At 44.7% G+C, this 18,186-nt stretch overlaps 1 protein-coding gene across 8 annotated transcripts in view; it reads right to left on the bottom strand.

Moving 5' to 3' along the window:
• The window catches only part of PPP4R1 (protein phosphatase 4 regulatory subunit 1), a 53,674-nt gene extending 45,850 nt beyond the window's left edge, over positions 1–7,824 (bottom strand). For 2 of the 8 annotated variants that reach the window (XM_015855260.2, XM_015855263.2), the window contains exons 1-2: positions 7,613–7,824; positions 7,320–7,364 (exon numbers count right to left, since the gene is read on the bottom strand). In XM_015855260.2, the coding sequence (XP_015710746.1) occupies positions 7,320–7,364; positions 7,613–7,619 (52 nt within the window). In that variant the 5' untranslated portion in view covers positions 7,620–7,824. The other 6 variants (XM_015855258.2, XM_015855259.2, XM_015855265.2 and 3 more) reach the window with 5 other exon arrangements.
• Positions 7,825–18,186: the final 10,362 nt, after the last annotated feature.

Genomic DNA, 18,186 nt, shown 5'->3' with positions numbered 1-18,186 from the left:
ATTGTGCTGTTTGCCTCTTGTTATTCTTGCTCTTCTTCACTAGGAGAGTGGTTAGGCCCTGGAACAGGCTCTGCCGCAGTGGAGTTGTGGATGCCCCGTCCTTGGAGGTGTTCAAGGCCCAGGTTGGACGGGCCTGGCAAAACCTGATCTAGTAAAGGTGTATGTTTGGTGCCGCCTGCCAGCATGGGGGGTTGTGAACTACATGATCCTGAGGCCCTCAGAATCACAGAATTGTTCATGGGTTGGAAGGACTCTAGAGAACATCAAGTCCAGCCCCCTACCAACCCGGGTCATTCTGTGATCTGTGTGATTGTGTGATTTCCTTACATCATCTCCTCCTCTCTAAGATCCTAAGACATTTCTCAAGAAGGAGAGACAAACCACTACCTATGCGAGACTGTTAAAACTGTAATTCCACAGGGATACAGCCATCCACCTGAGTCTCCCACTTTCTGTGAGGGTCAGAAGCCACATTAAAAGGCAGAGAAATGAACTGACGAGTCAGAAGAACTTAAAACACGACCTCCAGGGGAAAAACAGCTGAATTAACACGGCGTGCTTCATTTGCACTGAAAACTGATTATTAGATTCCCAATTGAACAGAGCGTCAGTCACAGCAGAGAACTGATTCCAAGCACTGACAACATCTGCCATTAATTCTTGTTTGTTATTTTTCACAACTGAGAGGTTAAAGATTGCATACTACTGAGACGCCAACACAGTAACTCAGAATAGCTTGGCACTCTTTCACCAGAGCTACGCCTCCAAGGAGACCAAGAGGCCAGCACTGCAACACAGCATTTGAAGGACATCACATTGGAGGCTGAACTACATGGAAAGCTGGAACTAAGTGCAAGAAGTGACCTGGTGTTCAGTCTACAAAGTGCCAGCATAATAAAAGCTGGATGTTTTTATTCTGTGGTAAAGGAACCACAATACAAAAGGTTCTGATATTACTGTAGGAAAGGTATGGTGAATTTTAATACATTGAATGGATGTTATTTCAGTATATGATGCTTAATCTGCAGCAAGAAAATAAAAGTTAAGACATACTTCAAATGGAAATAGATTTCTATTTGGGAAGATAGTTCTGGCACTTCCCAAAGAACTAATAGAATAATTCAATTAATGCATTCGACCAATACACAACACTCACTGGCTAATTGTCAGCTGATTTGCTGACTGCCTGCAACAAGAATATATGGTCAGTGATCAACTAGCTTTTGACATCTGCGCGATGCCTCACGAAAGCTCACTTACTTCAGCTCAGCTAAATAAGTGCTTCATTCATTTGCTGGATAAAAAAAGGCTGGAAAGACCCGCTATTCCTTTTCCAGTCAATATGCAAAAGAACAAAATACTCAAAGCAGACGGCTCATAAAGTTACTGGGTTGTCTTTTCTTCTTTTTCCTGTAATTCTTTAGGATTGTTTTATCCACTAGTAAAATCCAACCACTAACACTGTTTGCTACAGTTAACAAAGCTATCTTATTCTCTTTGAATCACTGAACACTAAGATTTCAGAAAACAATGACTACCACTCACTGTTTCCCAACAGGACAGCAAAGCTTCAGAATCTGAATGTCAAGCTTTTAAATCACCAAAGCGTGTCTATAGCATTTGCAATTGTCAACATTCCAAAAGCTGTATGTAAATGCAACTCAGTCATCAATGAGAAGAAACTTCAAAAAAAGGAAAGAAAATTCAATATTAAAACCAGCTATTAAGTCAGAATTTAATTTCCTCTACCTCATTTAAATCACAATTCCAACCCTGAATGAAATAAAGCAATCCCATTTCACAATCTGGGCTCTTAATTACAGATCATTCTATTCTCAGCATACACAATCGCGCACACGCACGATGAGCGCGTGGGAGAGGAAGCCCATTGCAGCCTGTTCAATACCGAAGGTAACTTACACACAGGAGGGGAGTAAACTCTGTTGAATGGGAGCTGACAATACAAAGGACACGTGAACGGCAATGGATCAAATTGAAGAGGAAGGAATTTAGGTTGGATGTAGGGAAAGTTCTTCACTAGGAGAGTGGTTAGGCCCCTGGAACAGCTGCCAGGGAGTTGTGGATCCTTCCGTCCTTGGAGGGTGTTCAAGACCAGGTTTGGACTGGGCCCTTGGGCAACCTGATCTAGGAAAGTGTATGTTTGTGCCTTCAAGGCAGGGGGTTGGAACTCATTGATCCTTGAGGTCCCCTTCCAACCCGGGTCATTCTGTGATTCTATCATTTCATAGATGACATCTATCTGAAATGATCGCTTCAATCTACAGAACCATCAACAGATCGCAGAGAAAGAACCTATGCAGGAAGAGTCATATAACTCCTTACATGGGCTGTCTGCAGTAAGAATAGAATGGATATCGCATCCCTGCCTCGTTTTTAGGTTGTCAAATTATTTGTGGTAAGCTATATCTAATGCTTTCGATACCTGCGCTTTAACTTCGACGCTGTTCTATTTTGATTCTGTATGCACTAAACAAGTGCTTGAACAAAAGCCAAATTTTCATGTCTTTCTCTGCACATACTATGTCAGCTTTCAGATGGAAAACAAAGGAAAGCAACAGTCTAAGTAACTGCCCAGTTGAAAATGAACCATGGCTTATTTGCTGTGGCCAGATGAGATGGGGAATCTACTTGCAAGATCCACTGGAATCTTCACCCCACTGCCAAGTTAATGGATAAATTTCCCTCTCGTCCCCTGCCCTCCTTTCATTTTTTCTGTCTTCAAAGATTTGTGTTACATTGAATTTCTGCATGGATGAAATGCAATGGAGGTGTTACAACTGGAGGGTGGAGGAGGGATGGATACTAGAAGAGGGAAGACCTAGACGCTAATAACAAAGCAACAAAGCTGCATTTCACAAGTAACTTCCATTTAGGGAACTGCATTTCTTTTACAACCCTCTGTCCATCCAGGCCAGCAAAAATCACTGAAGATCTCTCTTTGAAAAACTTTCAACTACAAACGATAAGGAAAAGCCACTGGCTGAACACACGGAAGAACAAAGAACATCTTAACTACTATCATAGGCTTCTGACATCAAAGAATCAATGCACAGAAGCAAAACATTCACTGGAATTGAGGCAATAAAATACCAAAATGCTGCTTGCTAAGCTATGCAAATACTTATAGGAATTATCAGAGTAATGTACCATCAGGTGTAAAGTATGCATTCACCTAAAGAAAAAAAAAAAAAGTCAAGAAAAATCAGAGCTTTCCAGTGGTTTCCAAGCAACCAAGAGCAGAAAATACCAAGCTTGCAAAATAGAAATGCCAAAGCAAAGCTGAAATTTAATTTATTTAGAAAGTCAATCAGCTGCTTTACACAGACGACAATCCCCTCTAAAAGAGTCTTACATTATACAAACAGCTCTGTTTTTAATACTCTGACCTCTTAAACCAATAAACAAAAGACAATTTTTAAATAGAAACCCTATATCCACGTCTGGTATCCATAAGACCTTCTATTCTAGATTACTACGTGCAAATGTTAACCTATTCTACTGATACAGAAATCACAGACATGTAGGGTTGGAAGCGGGACCTCTAGAGATACGAATATTGAGTCCAACCCCCCTGCAAAGCTCAGGCTCCCTACACACGTCACGAACAGTAGGGCGGTCCAGTTGGTCCTAGAAATATCCTCCAGAGAAGGAGACTCCACCACCTCCCTGGGCGCCATTCCAGTGCTCCGTCATCGCTCACTGTAAAGAAGTTCTTCCGCACATGTCATGGCCGGGAACTTCATATGGCTGTAGTTTCATCCGCATTAACGCTTCTAGTCTGTCCCCACACACATTGACGAGACTACTGAACGAGACCAGCGCCTCTACCACTTACGGCTCCCCACACCTCAGGTATTTATACAACCTCGGATCAATCTAGCCTCTTTTTTCTCAAAAGGATAAAGCAGGACCCAGTTCGCTTTCTCTGTCCTCATAGGGGGAGAATCACACACACACCAGCACACAGAAGTCACACAAGGAATGAACTCCAGGGTTGGAAGGGACTCAAAGGATCATGTAGTTTCAGACGAGCGCTCGCCTGCCTGTGCAGGGCCAGCCCAAAGCACTACACATTTACTAGAATCAAGGTTGCCAGGAGCCCGTCAAAAACTAGAGTATTGAACACCATCCAAGGACGGGGCATCCACAACCTCCCTGGGCAGCCTGTTCCAGGGCCCAACCACTCTCCTAGTGAAGAACTTCCCCCTAAGATGCTCCAGGCCCTTCACCATCTTAGTGGCCCTCCACTGGACTCTTTCCAAGAGATCCCTGTCACGCAGGAACTCTGCAGTTAACTTAAATATTCATCAAGTAAAACTAAGCACACCTTTTCTAACAAGCAACTATTAAAACAGCAACTCCAAAGATAACATAATGTTCTCTGTTTCAGGTAAATCAGCTCTCAGTGAGCAGGCACAATGACTGAGGGTTGGGACAGATTGTACAGTTGTACAACGTCAAGTTCTCAGTAAAAGAGAATCACAGTACAATTAAAGTTCACAAAGCACACTAAAGTCATCCAGTCCAACCATCAGCCCATCACACCATGCCCATTGACCACGTGCCCTCAGAGACACATCCACACAGTTCTTGAGCACCTCCAGGAATGGCGACTTCCCCACCTCCCTGCTGCTCACTCTGTTCCAATGTTTCAACACTCCTTCTGAGAAGTTTTTGCCTAATACCCAACCTGAATCTCCCCTGACACAACTTAAGGCCGTTACGTCTTGTACTATCTCTGTCACCTGGGAGAACCTCACCTTGCCATAACCTCCTTTCAGGCAGTTGTTGAGAGTGTTAAGGGCTCCCCTGAGCCTCCTCTTTCATTCCAGAGACCTTAAAGACAAGGACCACACAACAGCTGTTCATAGCTCTGAAAAACTCAGTTGATGCTTCCTTTATTACTTTAAGCAACAACTGTGTAACGTTGTTTGCTCAGCTCCAAGACTTCCCCCTCCCGCTTTACAACACAACCAATAAAAGATATCTAGGGTCACATTCTTGACATCACATCCTTATTTTCCGCTGTATTAGAAAACAGCGAATCACAATACTAATTACAGTCAAAATACACCTCTATCATCCAGAATCATACCTAGACTCATTGAGGAGCTACAACAGAGCACCCACTCTGCTACAACATCCTAAGGCACACACCTCACCAGAGCTTAAGGCACCTCACCTCCAGCTTAAGACATTCAATCCAGGTCCTTATACACAATCAAGCCTTAATCACGCCTCCCGTTTTTGGTTTGGTTTGTTTTTTGCCAGTGTACCTCACAGATGTTTTACGACCGTTTGATACCAGATGAGTTCAAAACCCAAGGAGAAAACACCATACTGTTCACTTTGATCAACAGCCTTTAAGAAGATCTCAGTCTTTTGTTAACAAATCACTTACTTTCTTTATGTTCAGTGCATTTAACAGCAGGGCCACAGCTGCCAGCATCACACATGCACAAAAGCTACAAGCAGATCCGTTTTACTTACAACTGCATTCTAGCACATCAGGAATGCATCTCTAAACTAATTTCTAGCCCCACTGCTCAGAAGAGCTGTGAACAGTTGAAATATTTACGTGTATTACAGGGTGGGGTAGGGTTCAACCTTGGTAAAGTCAGGCAAGAAATGTGCCTTTCCATCTTTCTTTCTTCTTTTTTTCTTCCACCACCCCTCCCCCAAAGCGTCTTTCATCTTTGCAGCCATGCAATGCCATCCCAAATAACACATGATTTGGGAAAACTCTCACAAAATACATAAGGCCTGCTGTTCATGGATACAAAACGCCGTTATTCCCGAGGTGCAAGCCCAGTTCTCTCACCCAGAGATGAACAGCCTGTGTAGTTTAACTCACACCCATCGCCTCAGCAGAACAAAACCACATAGAATCAAGACACGGTGTGGCTAAAGTAGGTCCAGACAGCACACATCGATTCATACAGATTCCTGTGGAGGTTTTTGTTTGTTTGTTTGTAATACACTTCAACATCAAGCTATTCCCTTTTATCTCCTTCCATCAAAACCTCAGTCATTTTTAATGAGGTTTCAGATTTTCAGATTTCTATCCAGCCTCCAGAAGGCTCTCATCTGGACTGAGTCATCTCTCCATGCACACACACACTGAATTTCTTCCTTTTTGAAGGCAAACCCATAAGATTCACGCTGCCACCAGGGAACACACAGACTCAGAATCATCTCTCCTGCGATACAGTCACATCTTCCTCCAGCTCCTGGCTGACAGGGGAGAAAAATCAGCTTCTTAGCAGACACAGAATGTACTTTGAAAGCGTGTCACTCCTAAGGAAGCCTCCGTGTAATCACCAAATAACAGCAGAGAAAACTAACTGCATTTCCAACGATCAAAAGTGAAAAGAAAGAAAAAAAGACCAACAAAAAAAAAGCAGGGCCTTGTTAAAAGGCTCTTTGTGTGAGGCAGCACGCAACAAAAAGCCTCAAAACACAGGATCCCCGCACTGAAAACGAAGACGGAACGTGCTTACAGGTAGACCCGGAAAGCTAAAACGTCACTCGCACAAAAACATAGGGCAAAAAGAAGAAGAATAAAGGAAGGGTTCGGTTTTCCTCCTGCCTGTGAGCACACAGCCGTGAGGCAGCCCAACACCTGCACACAGCCACAATCGCACCCGGGGCGGCTGCCAGGCGGGAGCCGCCTCACAGGGCCGGGCCGCTGCCTCCATCTTCACTTTTAGGTGCGATTTCCCCCCGCTGCCCGAGCTCCGGGCGCCGCTCACCTGGGCACCGCCTCCCAGCCCGCTCCGAGCCGCATTTTGAACCGCGTTCGGCCCCGTGTTCCCTGCCAGAGCTCCCTCCCGACCCTTTCGGGACACACAACCCCAACAAAAAGCCACCCACGTGCTCCCTGCTCGGCTCCCTCCTCCCCGCCCGCCGCAGCCATGGGAGCTCGGGGCGCTGATCCCCTCTCCCCGCCGCCCTCCCGCCGCCGCCGGCCCGGCCGCTGCCACACCTCCCGGCGGGGCGGCCCCCGGTGCCCGTTAACCGCCGCTCCGCTCCGCGCTCCTTCCTCCTCCTCCCGTCGCCCAACGCACCCCGCTGCGCGCCGACAACTTTTCCCCGGCGCCCCCGCGGCAGCGCCCGGCGGAGCCCGGCCGGCCCCGCACCGTCCCGGGTGTGCTTCATGTACAGCGGGCAGCGCGGAGCATGGCCTCCGCCTCCTCTCTCTCTCTCCCTCCCCCTCCCACAATGCACCGTGGGCATCCACGCTCTCAGCCACTTCCTCGCCCGCCCGCAGCCCCCCGCCGCCCCCCGGCCCCACTCACATCCGTCGATGTCCTCCTGCAGGTCCTCCTGGAGCAGCGACACATCTGCGGGACACAAGCAGCGTGGGACGACGCTCCCGCACTCCCCCTCCACCCGCGTCTCCGTCCCCCGGCTCCCCGCCCGCACCGCCGGGGCTCAGTCGTGCCCCGGCCCCGCTCCCAGGGCCGCCCCGCAGCCTCCCGCACACCGGGCAGGGGGAGGAGGGGGCGCCGCCGAGGGAAGCGCTTCCCGAGCCGGGGCGGGGGCGAGGAGGGGGGAGGCGGCGTGAGGCGGGGAGGGGGGTGCTACCTACCCGCCATCTTGCTGCGGCCCCCGAGGGGCGCCGGGCCGCATCCAGCCCCGCGGCGGGGCGGCGAGCGGGCGGCGGGACCGGAGGAACGAGGGGACGGAGCCCGGCGCGGTCCAGGCCCCGGGCCCGGCGACGGCGTCTCCCGCGTCCCCGGGAGAGGCGCGCAGGGAGCGGGCGGGCGGAGGAAGGAGGGAGGAGGGGTCTGGGCCGGACACGCTGCCCCCGCCTCCGCCCGGCAGAGCCGCGCTCGCTCCCTCGCTCGCTCTCACACGGCACAGCGCGGCCGCGCTCCCCGCCCCTCGCACTGACTCACGCCCGGCCTTTACCTCGCGGTCCCCGGTCTCGCCGCCGGCGGGCAGGGCTGGGTGTCTCGGCTCGCTCACCTTGCTGGCTGTCTTCGTACCTGACCTCCCGGCTGCGCAGCCCTGCCGCGTCCCGGCTGCTGGGGGAGCGAGGGACTGTGAATGGAGCCTTGTTTGAGGCTCTGGGGAGTCACTCGGGGAGAAGAGTCTGCGTGAGGTGGTCGCACCATAAAAAACCTCGTGTTGGGCTTCATAGTTACCTGGAAGGAGGAGCCGGGTTTCCATGAGGTAGCCAGGTCAATAAAGTCACACACAGATCACAGAATGACCCGGGTTGGAAGGGACCTCAAGGATCATGTAGTTCCAACCCCCCTGCCTGGCAGGGCCACCAAACATACACATTTACTAGATCAGGTTGCCCAGGGCCCCGTCCAACCTGGCCTTGAACACCTCCAAGGACGGGGCATCCACAACCTCCCCGGGCAGCCTGTTCCAGGGGAGTCCACGCTGAGAGCTCCTTGGGGTTACCCGTAAGGCAGCTGTGCCACAGAGACCCCTCGCTTTATGATCGCTTCCAGAGGAATAGAGGCAGCCAGGCCACCCTTTCAGTATCTAAAGAAGGGGATAGACATTAGCAAGGTCTGTTGTGAAAGTGAGGGGAAACGGTATCAAGCTGAAAGACAGAAGGTTTAGATTTGATATATATTTGATATAATGAAAAAAAAATTACAGTAAGGATGGTGAAGCTCTGGAACAGGTTGCCCAGAGAGGTGGTGGGTGCCCCATCCCTGGAGACACTCAGCGTCAGGCTGGATGGGGCTCTGAGCACCTGACTTAGCTGTAGGTGTCCCTGTTCATCACAGGGGGGTTGGACTAGATGGCCCTTAAGGGTCCTTTCCAATTCAAATGACTCTGTGTTCCTGCAAAAGACTCAAAGTTCCTGCTTTGGGCATGGACTACCTGGAGAGAAGGGTCCCCACCAAGCCACATGCTATTTCTTTTTCACTGTGGCTGAAAATGTGCCATCTTTTAGAATGTATACATCCTTTTCCTTATATTCCTCTAGAGCAAGCTGTGCCCTGATTCACACCTATTCAATCTTCAGTGAACTCAGTGGGTCTACTTGTCTGACGCTTGCTTTTATTCATATGGATAACCTCAATAACTGAGTAAATCAAACAAATTCACCATGACTGTGTTATACAAATCATGTTATTCCCTGCTGGAGTAGTTGGAGGGAAGTTTCAATGGAAACAGTCCAAACCCAGTTTTGCTTTCTTTGAAATCAACAGCAGGTTTTACTATAAGAATTGAGAGCTTTGATTTCTCTTCCCAACTCTTTACAGAGTCACTAATGCTGTAAGTCACAGTGGTCTGAGAGCAGCTATTGAATATTGCTATCAGAATGAGAAAGTAAACTGAGTGGGATACATAAATGCAACTGGGTTTATAACTTGGAATGCATCAAAACTACTTCTCTTAAGAGTATATTAATAGTGTTAGTTATTGCTAGCGTACCATTTATGCAGTACAGCAAGGCAAATGATGATTACTAAAGATCACACTTAACATAAATTCATACAAATTAATTTTGGATCATGCTATGCATATGTGTTCTGTTCAAGCAGTAATTAGTGATGCTCTATAGGCAGGAGAGGGTGAGATCTGAGATAACAAGGACCAGAGTGATTTAACCTTGGAAGACAAATTAGAACTGTACAAGAATTGCAATTTTTTTTTGCTATAAGTTAGTCCTAGAATAACAGTCTGTTTCTCAGATGCAGATGGTCCCGGTACCTTTGCTAGCAGTCATCAGGAGAGGTATTTTCCTCTGCAAACAGAAATACTGTGGCAAAACCTTTGGCTCATACAGTCATACACACATGGAGAAAAATTACTTTGATTTGGCTTCAAGCCACCATGCAATGCAAAAACCCACTTAATGAATAAGTAACCAGATATTTAGAAAGTTCTTGGCCTCAGGAGACCTGTAAATCCCCTGGCACTCTTTGAAGGCCAGATCCAAAGTTCATATCCATGGTAAGATCGCCCACCACAGGTAACAAACAAGGCAGACACCCCAGAGATGTGTGACATGCTGGTTCTTTCAGACAGAGTGGTGAACTGCCATTTGAAAACAAGGTACCTAATTACACCTGAACATTTTCACAACAGGCTTCTTTTATTAACTGGGACGTGCTAAAGAACAAGCAAAACAGCACCTGCCAAAATGTTCTAACAGATCTTGTGCTGGAGTTCTCGTAATCCGAGTGCCCATGGAAGCACTGGAAAATACAGAGTTTAAGAAATGAGTAAGCTGATGTTCGTTCACACACTGCATCTCATGGAAAAACACATTGTAAGTAATGGAAGTGAAAGCTCTGGGTGCAAAGGAATGGGTGAAAGACTCATAGGCAAGATGATTTGCATGGGACAGAACACACCTGTACTGCTACCTATATGAAGTATCTCATAAAGGCCCGTAGCAATCAAGGAGATATTATGGCATTTACAATAAGTACTGCGTAAATCCTTTATAACCAGCATGAATGACCATTATGTGTGCGATACATAACATCCATCCAGAAATATTTGGTTAGTAGTAGGATAACCATTAGTTATCCTACTAGTATAGTAGTTGGATAACCATTTCTTCAGTCAGAACTGCTCCAGGTGTGAGGAATTCAAGCCCAAGAACTCATATATGAAATACCCCATTTCCTACATTTGTTTTGATGAAGCAAGTCATCGTGTCACCAAGCAATAGTGCCAGCTGTCACTGGCCACATGTTAAGTAGCTCTGCATTTCTCCCAGCTCCCCTTCCCGTGTGGGATGAGCTTACCATAAATATCTGCAGAACCATCTCACCATCCTCCTCCAGACTCCTCTGCAGAGCTATTTTTTTGTAAAGCCTACAAAAATGCTTTGGGGTTACACTGCTGGTGCATGATACAAATGCTTTTCCTCTTGAGCAATACTGACTCATATCTTCTTGCCCACCCCCAGGATTCTGTCTGCACACATATGCGACACTTTCTGGTTAAGGCATACGCTCCTTACTTTAAAGCTATCTTTCTGTTCTTTCTGTAGTGCTTAACCAAAATAGGCCCACAGCTAAGGAGACAGGCTAAGATACATACATATAGGCGCATAAGCATTTGGATACCTGAAATATGGAAGGATGAGCATAGAAACCTGATGGCTGAAGCCTGGAAAACTGTTGATGTGCATTTTTAAAACGTATCTCATGGAAGCATTTTAATCTCACCTATTTCCTGGTTAAAGAGCTGCACCTGTTCAGAGCTCTGCTGAGCTGACAGCGCAAGCAGGCTTTTTATTTCGATAGCCAAGGATGGATTAACACCAAAATTCGCTGACAAAGAGCTCTGTTAACACAAAGTTAAGTTTGCAATGTGGGTATCTCACGTCATTCCAGTCATTCCAGAACAGTAACAAGTTCAAATGATCAAGCATCTCAACACTGGGAAATACTAAATCAGATAGATAATAATACCATGTTAAGGCTGCACCTGCAGCTTGCAATGGTTATGGTAATTTATCTGCAAGTAACACTGTTACACCAAAGGCACAAGGATGGCAGCAGTACTGTGTGTGGTCAAAGGAAAGGCATGCACGTAGGAGATATTCCAGCTTCTTTATTTTCCTGTTAAGACCACTACTAGTGTGAATGTCCCTAACTCCTTTGGCTATAGACATTGCATAAGGGTAGTCTTTGTGGTGAGCAAGTGAAAGTCTGTATCTGTATCTGATTTTACTGGTTCTCAAGTTCACTGTGAAGGAAGAACAAAGAAAAAACATCCGGGGCTGCATCAGGGAGTTGGGTCTCAGTGTCATAGTACCACATATGCACAGGGTTCCTCATTCAATATCACATACCTGCACGTGAGTTTCCTTCAGCAGAGAGCTGTGCTGCAGTTCTGAGGTGCTCTGTTTCAGAAATCTTGTGTCATGCTGACATTTGGTGTGGGAAGACTGAATCACTGCTCAAACAGGGCAGAGTTCAGGTGTACTGATGTGCCTCAGCTCCCTGCTTCCTGATTCTCAGAGGTCTGTGACTCACCAGCATACGGTAAGGAAACAAGACTGGGCAGTGAGAAACCCTGAATCCTTTCCTCCATTGCCTGTTGAGATTTTTCGCTTTTAAATTTATTGTTTAATTTTAAAAAGGCTGAATTTGAGCTTGCTATCTCTTGAAATTCCAACAACTACACATATGTGAAGCTGGAATGCTGTCATTATTCTTCTCTCTTAGGTAAAGAAACAGAGATCAAAAGAAGTAAAGTGGCCTGCCTAGTACTGCTTGTCAGGAAATAAGCAGTTTTCCTGAAGAAGGAAGTTTCCTGCGATGGAAAATAAATAAATAAGTAAACCACAGAAAGATCTTTGCTATTTTTCATTCTCTGATGCCATTATATATATTGCAGGTATCAATAAAATGCGTGTGTCTGCTGTGAGCTGTATGCCAGGACAGACCCTGCATCCCTGTTGGACTTGCCCTTGAGCCAGCTGGGCTTTCCAGCCTTCCCTCAGCCCACGCAGTCTCCCTTCCCCACCCAGTCAGTTCCTACCTGGCACTACCCAACCTGATTTTCGGATGAATATATTTGCATTTGCTAGTTCCTTCATTTCCTGGTCTACCAAGTTTAAATTTGCATCTCTCTAGGTCTGCCCAGATATTGGCACATATTACAGGCACACACTCTTCTGCTGAATCAGAGGTGGGTTATTCAGATCCCAGAGCACATCTCAGAGAGACAAATGGAGCTGAACTACAGCTGTCACCAAACCTGCTTTTCCAACATTAGTTTCACACCCTTCCAACCAGTCCCTCCCTTTCTCTTCCCATTGCAGCACTGGCTTTGCCTGCCCTCTTGCTTCTCCAACCTGAAATCCTCTCAGCCAGCTTCTTTTATACGGGACTTTTAATTCTGTTTTTGTAAACAGTTTTTGAACTGTCCGTCTGTTTTCTTGTCCTCAAACTGCATTTCTCCAAAGTAGAATGGGAACAAAACCCAAATCTTGGCAAAAGCAGAGTCTGGCAACCTGTCTGAAGGCCTTTTCTTTGGATTTCAGATAGGTTTAGGTCAGATTCAACAGTGACACCATTTCATAAGCTGTGTGAATACTACCTAACTGGAAGTCTTTTTGGCCACCCTGCTCAGCCAACAATGGTGTAATCCATTTAGTCAGGGAGAATTGAGTACATGCCTATGCAGGAAGCTACGCTCTTCTTATTTTGTTTTTGCTGATCGAAAGGGCGGTAGGTGCCAATAGGATGCATGTTAAGAGAGTGATTGCTCTGGAACATGGCTTGTCATCTCAGTTTCCGCAACTGCTAGGATCTGTCAATCCTAAAAAATGCCAGGGGTGGAGAAGTCAAAGGGTTATACCCAAAGAGCTCTTTGTTTAGGTAACCTCAGCACATAAAGAAAGCTTATTAAATTTCAGGGTCAGTTACACACATTTTTGTAGAGGAGGAGCTGGTCTTTGGATGTGTGTGTTTGCATTGTCTTTTAAGGGTAGGTACAAACTCATTCTACCCATCTTCCAACTCAGCCGTCAGCCACGTAATTGCCATTTCTGCAGCACTGAGCCAAGATACTCATGCAGACAGATAGAGGCATCATATTAGGAAAACAGTGAACAATATGCAAAGCGTAGAATGGATCGATTCAATTAAAAATAATTGAAATTGTTGTGCCTCTAAAAGCAGAGGCTGAGGACATTCTAAAAAGACTCATTTTGTGTCCTATTTGCAGCATTATAAAATTAGTAGAATTTACAGACTATGGGCAAGGTTGGCATAGCAGAAAATGATCTCCAAAAGTTACTCAAAACAATGAGGACAGCTGAACAGTGGCTCTTGACATTTGCCAGTTTCTAAGTAGAACTTCTTAGTTATTGAAGTGGGAGGGAACCCAATTCATGAGGTGATGTATCTGAAATAAATGCACACAAAACTAGAGAAGATACAAATACACAAAAAAATACATGTATAATCTCTGAGGGAGATGGTGATACAGTACGAGCTAGGAAAATCAGCAATATAGGGCAAGACTGTAATACCAAGTACCAAAAGTTTAAAGAACTGTTAATCCTAAAACAGTTCCTTTGTTTAATTAAATTGCTGGAGAATTGGATGGGCAATTACACTCCTAAAACAACTCCTGGCTCGTTATCTCAATCATTTCCAAATCAAATTTGTACATCACACAAGGTTTGAACCACCAGGTGTCTGGTTATGGTACAAGCATAAGCTGTAATATTTCTTAACTGTGAGAACAGTTCAGGGGCATCAGGAATATTTTTATCATCAGCACATTAAGAAGCTTTACATTATTGCATTTAGACTTTTTCTTGGATTTGAGTGCTGGTAACATTTCAGGTTCAAAGGGTTTTGTTTAAAATGAGATTTAATGTACATAGTCTGTAACGTTGCCAATAATATCTTGAGCTGGATGTGTTTTATTGGGTGATTCATAAAGAAAGTCAGACAAAGTATGCACAGTGGTATTGGAATGTGGGTGGGATCAAAGTAATGATTTAGTGGAATATGTTTGTCAAGCAGGGCATACAGGAAATCTTCTTTGTGAATAAAAATGGATTGGTCCCTTGAGAACATCGGTACATGTCCAAGCATCATTTATTCCAGTGAACCCCCATGAAAATATTGAAGTCACAAAGTGAAATAAGAAAGCGGCATCATTCACCCTCAGATATTCCACTGGCAATGAGACTTGCTGAGAGCAAAGGGCAGGAAAACGAGTAAAATGAGCAGAAATGACATTGATTTAAAAGGACACTCTGCAACTCCAACACAGAAAAAAATAATAAATCTATCTGCTCTATAACAGGGTGATTATAATTTTTTTATTTAGATAAAATGTTGTCATTAATTGAGCACACTTAAACCCTCTGAGCTGGATTTGTGACTGCACATTTGCATGCACATACCTTCCTTTCTCTGCACTCTTCCTGTTCACATCTCTTTCCAGGCAGCATTTTAAAAACCACAGAGCCTGAAAACCACTCAGGCTAAAGAGCTGCTTGTGCTGAGCACAAGGAGCCCTGACAGCGGGGAACTAAGTCCTGCTTGGACAATTTCATACTGGTGCAAGTGATAAAGGTTTTCTAAGCTCAATTATTCAGAAACAAGCTGTTATATTTATTTTTAAAAAATCTGCATAGATGTATTATGTTTAATTTCTCTTTGTCTCCTTATATTTTGACTCTTTTTTATAATGCTTGCTAAGCTGTAGAAGCAGCGCACACTTATCCCTGTCTTTTCCACTGTGATGCACTCCCATGCATACATTGGGAAGACAGGGAAGATGCACTTTCTCATAGCTAACTGTACTCATGTCACTTTTTGATGCTTCCTTAGGGCTCAGTCGCTAACTAATGTCTCATATGCTGGCAAAATAGAGGCAGAATGGGACAAAGTCAACTCTCTGCTATCAGGGATTTAAAGAAAGATAAATCCCAGCACTAATGCTGGAAAATATTCAATATAGGAAGCAGTGCAGCTATGGTGCTTCCAGGGGACTTCCTTTCACTTGGAAGAGCAGTCTGTCGTTCTTCATGACTTGTGCATAGGGAATTGATGTTTCACAGATGCTGTCTAGTTTTCAAAATTTCCTATCAACAATACTTTTATTTTTCTATGGACATGAATGCCATTAACCCATAGGCTAATGGACCAGCTGTAAACAATGCATTACATCCTTTCACTCAAATGTACTTTAGGATTTAAATCAGATTAAATATACCTGGACAATTTTAGTTTGTGACTTGACTCAATGAGAAATAGGTGTAATAGGAGGCTGTGTTTGCTTGGTGTATGCTACCTATCATTCTCAAAACTGTTAAGGAATAAAACCTCAGGGTATTTGGAACTTGATGAGAAATGAAAAGTCCTTTCACTTTGAAAATTTTAGTTTATACTTATTGCTTATCTGCTGATAACTTCTGGTAAGCAGACACAAAAGCATTGCAGTGTACAGCATGCCAATGCGAGTTAGAGGGGAAGCAATGAAAATATGGCTTATCTTGAAAAAACAAGCTGTTAGACTTATTTTGTTTCTTTGATTCAGAGATAGTTTTTGTAAAGACAGAGCGAGGAGCAGCACACCTTGCTTTAAGATACACTTTGTTTGTTCTTATCCTCAAAAATCTCTGCATCCTTTTCTCTTAGTTCCTTCCATGCCACAAACATGGCACGTGTACATTGAGTGTGATTACTTGCATATTTTACTTATTCTCTTGCACCAGGTAGGCACAGCCTTCCATTTGTGATTATTTTTCAGGGTCACCCAGCCAAGAACAGGTGTCCCTCAGAGGGATGCTTACATCCCCATGACCATATTGGAATAAATAGATCTTATCTGTTTGCTGATGCCATAGAGTAACACACAACCAGCTCTGCACTCTGGATCACGTTTTTTATTTGCACAGTGTAGCTCACCTCCCCTTCCTATGGGATGAAGCCATCTGAATCCACTTTTCCACTATCCACTGTACAAATGCTCTGGGACTCCCCTGTACAAATCCTTTGTGAGCTGCACAGACCTGTTTCCTTTCTTGCCAAACTGCTGTTCATCCTGAACCACAAGCCAGCACTGAGATCTGCTTCACCCAAGTGCCTATGGGGAAGATGCTAGGCACCAGCTGAAATGGGATTCACACAGGATGCTCTATTCCTGATGTGCTTAGAAGGGTCTGTAGCCAAAGGCACATGCCTAGAAGTGCACTGAACAGAATTAGCTTGAAAGAAGTCTGAATTGTTCATGGAAAGCCCCTGCACTGCAATGACTACATGACCTCTGGGCCAGGGGTTGGCTGCCACTCTTCTGTTCTAGGCGTGGGACTCACTGAAGAGAGTAGGCCATGGTAGAAACACCTCAAACTCATACCTCCAACAAGAACAGAACTTTTAAAATGTGTCCTAATACCAAAATGAAAGTTTTGACCCCTTTCTGGGTTTTAATGAAACAATATTTTGTTTTCTTTATAGTGTCAGTTTCAATTATGTTTTGATCCATTTTATCAACTTTCTGATATCTGTACAAAGATTCTGCGCTAGCTTCCCTCTAGGTACAGCCGATTACTCTGTTACTACAGATGAGTTGTGACAGTTCTCTTTCCAGTCATTACTCAATTATATTCATTCTCATTACTTAGCCATTTTCTGACTGTGGGGGTGAGACACATGATTTTCTGACCCACTGCCGCTTGTGTACCATAAAAGAGTGTATAAATCTTTGCTTGTTTTTTAACTGCTCTGAATAATATTTACAGCCTTTCAATGCACTGCAAAATCTTTGTACCTGATGTGTTTATCTTTAAAGAAATCTCAAAAAATGAAAGGGAAGGACCACAAATCTGGACTGAGAAAATATGCTTCATTGTGCACATTTTCAACTTCAGCTCTTCAAAACAGTCTCAGCTATTAGCTGTATCAGGGTAACCAGAACCTGTTGATGCACTCAGCGTCCTGAAAAGTTATTGCTTTTTTGAAGAGATTAATGTACTGTTGTTTCTCATTAGAAAAATAAAGCTGTTGATCAAATAGTGCATTCCTTCCCATCTGGTAGAGAGTATTTCATTACTAAATATTTGAGAAAAACAAAATTGCTCAGGATGTGTGGAGTCTCTCTCACTGCACTGATTCTGGTCATACAATTTGACTTAGAATCATAGAATCATTATGGTTGGAAAAGCCCTCCAAGACCACCTATTCCAACTGTCAGCCCCTCACTACCATGCCCACTAACCACGTCCCTCAGTACCAAATCTACATGTTTCTTGAACACCTCCAGGGATGGTGATTCCACCTCTTCTCTGGGCAGCTAAGACTACAAGACAGAAAACTACAAAATGAAACATACAGGCTTCTCATTTATTTTTAAGTTCGAACAAATGTAGATCATCTGCGTTGGAGGCAAATTCTGAAGTTCATAACCAGGCAGTTCTATCACTGACGTATATGGAAACCGAAACAAGGATTACATAAGTACTTGCCCTAAAAAAATAACCACCGACATTGTAACAGCAACAATTATAATTTGTGTTAGCATTCCCAAAACTTTGCAGAACTTCAAGTTTCTTTAGGGGTTAATTTGTCTTTGTAAAGGACATAGATTCCAAAGGGGATCTGGAGTTTAAATCAAATAATCCTCCCCATCTCAGGACTGTTTAAGTTGGTGGTGAAAGGAGAATTTACACTCCCAAACTCAAACTGAAACTCAAACAGA

Source organism: Coturnix japonica, chromosome 2, assembly GCF_001577835.2.
Source record: "Coturnix japonica isolate 7356 chromosome 2, Coturnix japonica 2.1, whole genome shotgun sequence".
NCBI classification, from domain to species: domain Eukaryota; kingdom Metazoa; phylum Chordata; class Aves; order Galliformes; family Phasianidae; genus Coturnix; species Coturnix japonica.
Note: the sequence above shows the minus strand (reverse complement) of the source record. Positions and strands in the feature narration are given on the sequence as shown.